Source organism: Primulina tabacum, chromosome 4, assembly GCF_025594145.1.
Source record: "Primulina tabacum isolate GXHZ01 chromosome 4, ASM2559414v2, whole genome shotgun sequence".
Classification (NCBI taxonomy): domain Eukaryota; kingdom Viridiplantae; phylum Streptophyta; class Magnoliopsida; order Lamiales; family Gesneriaceae; genus Primulina; species Primulina tabacum.
The window spans coordinates 24907776-24915077 of NC_134553.1; the positions used below are offsets into that span (position 1 = coordinate 24907776).

Below are 7302 nucleotides of genomic sequence, written 5' to 3' on the forward strand. Positions count from 1 at the left end.
ATATCAATGTGGATAGAATTGGAGTTTCTTCTATTACTGGTGATCGATACTATATCGATGTGGATAGAATCAGAGCATCTTCTATTACTGGTGATCGATACCCTATCGATGTGGATAGAACTGGAGTCTTTTCTATTACTGTTGGTCGATACCCTATCGATTCCGGAATATGGTACATAATGAGTTATGTTCCTGATGATGGTACATGTTTAGAATAGGATTTATTCTTGATATGGATTTAAATTCTGATTTGAATACATGTTAGACATATCTGTTATATGCATTTATATTGTTTTTATGATTGCATGTATACATGATTTATACTGAGAATGTATTTCTCACCGGAGTTATCCGGCTGTTGTCTTGTTTGTATGTGTGAATGACAACAGGTGGGATAGGATCAGGGTCAAGAAGAGAACGAGGCTGGATTAGATAGCGTGGAGATCCGGGCTTCTAAGCAACTTAGGATTCAGCACTGATATATAGTTGAACCTAGTTAAATTCTTGTAGATAATACAAAATTTGTATAATTATGTTTAATATGTAATTTGAATTGAATTACATTACGTTTCCGCTTTGTATTTTAAAAAAAAAATTTAGACCCTGTTTATTATAATTGGTTGAATTATTCCTAAAGACGATTAAGGAATGAATTAGCGTCCGGGTCCCCACACATACTGCAGCATACAATGTTTTACAGAATTCACTGATATTAAAACTCTCCCCAACTAGTAAGGAGATACACTACAGTAGAATAAAGACTCAACGGGCAATGCATGACTCAATGCAAATTGTTTAAAAAATAAACGTATGGGAAACATCCGTATTTATCAATACAAAAGCAGGATAACTACATCAAGAACAGTTACCTGCAACATCATCATCTGATGCTTCCTGAGCCTGCTCCTCGGTCAAAGCAAATACTCTAGGCCTGCTGTCTAGGAGGCTGGCCAACTGTCTGGCTTCCTCCTGGCCTCTACTGTGACTGAGATAGTGCTGGATGAAATGAATGAACAGCAGCTGAGGGTCTACTCCACTGTGCCGCTGTTCCAGATGATTCGGCTCCCTGGGATCTTTGGGAACCCCTCTGTGGACACACTCTGGAAAAATGTCCCTAGTTGTTTGCAGAAGTGGCAACTACCAAGTACTCCTTGGCATTGCTCAGTGGAATGTCTCCCTCCACAAGTTCCACAGTAAGCCCCGGTATAACTCTGTTTGGAACCACTGGGGCTAGAAGAACTGCCGCCAGAATTCTTAAACTGCTTTCCTCTAGCCTTCAGAAAATATTTCTTTCCACCACTGCTACTTGCCACTCTCGAATCGGGGAGGTGGTTGCTGTGGTCTCGATACTGGAGGAACAAATGCAGCTCCTCTCTGCCTTATCAGGCCCGCTTCAGCGCCCTTTGCTCTATTCATGGCATCAGCAAAGTTATTCGGTCGCCCTGTGTTCACCAATGTAAAGATATCAGGATTCAAGCCATTGATGAATTGATCAGCAACGGCTTCGTCATTTCCAGCCACATGTGGAGCAAACTTCAACAAGGTAGAGAACTTGGTCACATATTCTTCAATGTTCAGCTGACCCTGTCTCAAATTAGCAAACTCCGCCCCCTTGTCTTTCCTGTACGACACTGGGAAAAATCTTTGATAAAACTCAAGTTTTAAATACATCCCAAGTAATAGTCGTACCTCGATGCTCCAAGGCCCTCTTCAACGTAATCCACCAGATTCTTTGCAACATCAAGCAGCTGGTGCCCAATCAATTTAATTCGGCGCTCATCACTGTAATCCAGTGAATCAAACAGCATTTCAATGTTATCTAACCAACTCTCACACTCCACTGATGTCTCAGTACCCTTCAGAGTCGGTGGTTTGAATGACTGAAATCTTTTCAATAACGTTTCCATCGGAGTTGCTGTCACATCCATTGGAGGATTCGATGTGCTACCCTGTTCTGGTATTCGTCGAGGAGGCATACTGATAATCAAATGGATTAGTAACCCAATCCAATAAACCTGTTTCACTTCAGTTTCCTCCTCCGATCATCTTACTGTTGATCGAGAATCGGTTCAGATTCGTTCCCAATAATACATATTACAAAATCAAATCAGATAAGTCACGTAACATGTATTATATAAAGCAGTAAAACATGCTAGCAATCACAAGCAAGGAAAGAAAACTCAATTTACCCCGCTCACTAGCTTTTATCTCAGTCTAAAGGATCTATCGCTCTGATACCACCTGTTGTGGGGACCCGAACTTAATTCAATTCTTAATCACTTTCTGGGAATAATAAATCATTAAAATAACAGGGTCTAATTTTTTTTTTTTAAATACGAGAGTACGCAGCATATGAAATAAGTCTTATCTCATTTACAAGATCACTATTCAGATCTAAGTACAAGTCCTGTACAACCATAAATCATAATAACTACTGTTTCTTAACTACATCTCAGGTGATATAATAGATATACTCCTAAGTCCGGATCTCCACGCTAACTGTCTTCTCTCATCCTCTTCTTGACCCTGATCCAGCCCCACCTGTTGTCATGCACACATACAAAACAAGACAACAGCCGGATAACTCCGGTGAGAATAAATCCCAGTATAAACAATGTAAACATACAATTATATAAAAACATATATAAACGCATAAATAAGATATCATTAACATGTAGCAACTAAACAAACATGGATGATATAAACACTGTAAATCAACATGTCGTATCAGACTCGACTCAACCGACGCGTCGTCTCAGACTCGACTCAACTAACGCGTCGTCTCAGACTCGACTCAATTCTAATCTAGGGATCCCAGTGTCTGAATAATGATAAATATATCGAATCTCAGTCGATAGGAATGAATCAATCCCTAAACAGCATCGATATAATTCATATATCTAGTGTCTGGGCGAATCGACCGCAGAATTGACGAATCAGTCAAAGAATAGGCGAATCAGCCAATGACTAGACGAATCAGCCAGTAACTAGGCTAATCAGCCGATAACCAGACGAATCAGCCGGTAACTAGGCGAATCAGCCAATGACTAAACGAATCAGTAGTCAATACATGCAGTGACTATAAATCAATAGACTACAAACATCAATCTCACCAATTACAAATATCAATGCAATAAACTAAGTATGTGATTTAGGGAAACTCGAGTCAAACCTCACTCGAGTTGTGCAATCCCAACTCAACATTAATTTATACCTTTCTTTCTGATACTTTGACTCTGTAGAGGTCTCGAACCCCAAGCCTGTAAATACTCAATCTGACAATAACGATATCGAGGGTACGGTATCAATACACCACTCAATCAATACTGGATATAATCAGAATTCAATCAAATTCTGTTTCAACAACATAACGTCATAATTTCAATATACCCAGTACTACCATATCAATCAGATATCACTCCCAATGCCTCATAATCGATAACAATTCAATTCTGATATCAAATCGACTCCAAAACTACTCTGAAAATCATAACAATTCCATATGGTATTTGTTCTCCAGTCCGGTTTCGATTATACGATGTCTAACATGACAAGAACATCATATATGAATCATATCATATTCTGACAATACCATAATTTCAAAACATATCAAAACGTAGCAAAACTTACGTCCAGTTGTAGCCTCCGTCGATAGGAACATAGTACCGAAGTCGAATTCAAAATCGGATGGGCGAATCTTTCACAATCACAAAACAAAATTGTAAAAAGGCGTAAGGATTTTCTTTCCCAATCCTTCGACTCTTTCTCTGAATTCCCGAGGATAATTGCAATTCATATATATATATATATACATACACGTACATGCGGCAAGGCAAATGGCACATCCTTCAAGCAACACGTGTCGCGCATATGCGCGACATCAACTGGCGCATATGCGCGAGACCTTAAGTCTCGGCGCGTGTCTTCCCAACTGCTGGCGCATATGCGCGACACATTTACGCGCATATGAGCCCAACTCTCTGGACTTGGACATTCTTGAATACACCTGCTCGCGCATATGCGCAATATGCGCGAGACTTACTGTCTCGGCAATCACCCCAAATACTTGCCTCGCGCATATGCGCGCCCCTTCTCGCGCATATGCGCGAGGTGTTCTGTCCTCGCGAAGGATCTTTCGCGCATATGCGCGCCTTTCTCCGCGCATGTGCGTGATGCCTACTGGTTTTCAACCTTTGTTCATGCTATCCCATGTCCTCTTCCATGTCATATCATTTTTAATTCATAATTCAATCTCCTTTTCGGATATCCTAATCTGATCCGTTTCGTCTATACTCTTATCAATTAATTAACGAATCATTTTAGATTAACAACACCTCAAATCTCGGGCATTACAAAAATAAACCTACCCATTGTTTTAAGAATCGAGAAATATACACGGTTATTGTTGGAATATCAGGAAATTAAACGAGGTAACACCGCATCAAAAAAACAGAAGCAATGTTAGCAATTAAATAAGATGGTAATTTATAATGGTTCATTCCACATTTGAGCTACGTCCAATCTAGACATCTCAAAGAGATCACTTTGTTTAAGTGAATTGAAAATACGAAGTATTTCACTCATAACAATCTGAATTTTGACACTCAATTTCTCATTACTAATCATATTTCTTCCAATGATAAAACACTCCTTAAGAACTCTCACACCAAATACACTATTTCACTTTTACACGTGTGATTGTAGACAGTGGCGTAGCCAGAATTAATTTTTCTGATGGGCAAATATTTTTTAATATTAATTTGAACTTCATTTAATAGAAATAAAAAAGAAGTTAAAGGAACATACCAAATTTTTATTTAAGACAAATTTTGCAATTTTTCAATACATCAAACTTGTTTATGATAAATTCTATATCAATACCCAGAGCAATATCCCTCTCTATATGAACAACCATGGTATTGGCCAAAAAGTCATTTCCCATTTTATTACGAAGTGACGTCTTAATGAGTTTCATCCCTGAAAAAGCTCGTTCTGTGGTTGCTGTAGAAACTGGAAGAGTCAAAACCAATCATACCAACCTATCAATCAAAGGATAGATAACCGACTTCAGTTGTTCTGGCCAATGTTTGGCACAAATGATGAAAAGAATCAAGATTCAGAAATTGCACATAACGCGGTACATCAAACTTATAATGATATAATTCTCTCATCAAATCTTCTCTTTCTTCTTGACTGAAATCATGGTAGTAAAACTTATCAACAAGAGAACAAATGTCACATAGAGAAAATGATCTGAATCCATCAACGGGACTCAAAGCATTAGTAAGAGTAAGAAGTTCCATTGTGCTCTCTAGAAATCTCTCGTTCAATTCAATCAACAGAAAATCTATTACTACGTTGAATATTTCAAAATGATAGTTATCATGGACTGTTATATTATTTTTCAGCTGACAAGAATACTTTGTACCTCGCGCGTAGCAATCATCATAGTCCGGTACCTCAATATCATTACTTTCACAAAACTTAATCACAATCCAAAGAAATTCTTCCCATCTACCATCTCGGATCTGCTGAAGATTTATTCTAGTCGTAGAAACCAAATTCATAGCATTCAAAATATCTATGTCATTCTTCTGTAATGTCTGACACAACTTTTCTGATATTCCCAAAACTTCATGCATAAAAAACAACACAAAGACAAAGTCAAATTATTTTATATCCAAGTACAAACCTTTAGCATCTCCTCTAATGTTACTATTGAGACCTTTGTCAACAAGATCTTGAAGAAGTATACTCACTGAACCGAAACAAACCAATGAATCTCCTAACACAGTTGAAATGTGAACTCCAACGAGTAGCTCGAGCTCGTATCAAAGAACAATCTTGATTAGCTCCAGTACCGGTGTCAATTTCTCTCATTTCTATCAAATCATTAATTTCATCTTTTCGGATAGATTTCAATTGAAAATGACGTTAAGCAGATGAACCAACAAAATTAATAGATGAAGTTAATGTTGAAAAGAAACGACACACATCATGCACCTCTTTAGAAACTGCAACTAAAGCAAGTTGTAGTCTATGGGCAAAACTATGAATATAATAAGCATGTGGAGAATCTTTAAGAAATAATGCTAGGAGTCCATTCCATTCCCCACGCATGTTACTTGTGCCATCATAGCCTTGCCCTCTTAGATTTTCAATCAACAAATTGTACTGGTTGAATACATTACATATCTCTTTTTTCAAAGTTAATGCACTTGTATTTTCAACGTGGACAACTTCAAAAAATCGTTCTCTAATGAACCCATCCCGATCAACATATCTTAAAATGGTAGCCATTTGTTCTTTATTTGACTCATCAATTGCTTCATCAACTAGGATACAAAACTTGCTTTCTCCAATTTCTTCACGAATTTTGTCTTTCACAATACCAGCAATAATTTTCAAAATCTCTCTTTGAATTTCCACTGATATGTACTTTGCATTTTTAGCTGCTTTTTCTAGAATACTACCAATTTATTGATTCATTTTCCAAACAAATTGATCAATTCTATATAATTTCCACGGTTTTTAGAGTCAACTGATTCATCATGACCCTTAAAAGCACAACCTTGCATTGCAAGAAACTTCACATTTTCTATGGACACCTTTAAGAGCAAACGATTTCGCTCAATTTGCTCAGAAGATTGTTTTTCTAATCTTCTATCAATATGTTGATCAAGATTTTTCAAGTCTCCCCATTTTCTCATAGCAAAGCTGTGGGGACCCGGACGCTAATTCATTTCTTAATTATTTTTAGTAATAATTGGATCAATTAAATAAACTGGATCTAATTTTTTTTTAAATACAGGTGCGGAACATAACATAATAAATCTGATATACATATCAAAAGTTAAACTACATGTCTTGTACAACAGTACGTCATGACAAACTACTGTTCTTTCACTACATATCAAGTAATGAAAATAACTCTACTTCTGGGTCCGGATCTCCACACTAAAATATAGTCTCTCATCCTCATCTTGACCCTGCTCCTGTCCCACCTGTTGTCATGCACACATATAAACAGAACAACAGCCGGATAACTCCGGTGAGAATAATTGTCCCAGTATAAACCAGGTGTACATGCAATCATATAAAAACATATATAAAAGCATATAACAGTTATCAACAACATGTATCAATCTGAAAATATGAAACGAGATAAAACTGTAAATCAACTCATATCTCTGACTCGACACTGATCTAGTCTAGTCTAGGGATCCCGGTTCCCGGACGTTGGCATATCATGTCGAATCTCTGCAATAGAAGTCGATCTACTCCTAAACAACATCGATATAA

The 7302-nt window shown here is 37.4% G+C and overlaps 1 protein-coding gene across 1 annotated transcript; it reads right to left on the minus strand.

The window, feature by feature from the left end:
• Positions 1-4661: 4661 nt before the first annotated feature.
• On the minus strand, positions 4662-6710 carry LOC142541925 (uncharacterized). The gene is made up of 6 exons (XM_075648373.1): positions 6572-6710; positions 5949-6461; positions 5693-5758; positions 5135-5632; positions 4882-5010; positions 4662-4765 (listed from the first exon to the last, which is right to left on the minus strand). The coding sequence occupies exons 1-6, from the start codon at positions 6708-6710 to the stop codon at positions 4662-4664; spliced, it is 1449 nt and encodes a 482-aa protein (XP_075504488.1).
• Positions 6711-7302: the final 592 nt, after the last annotated feature.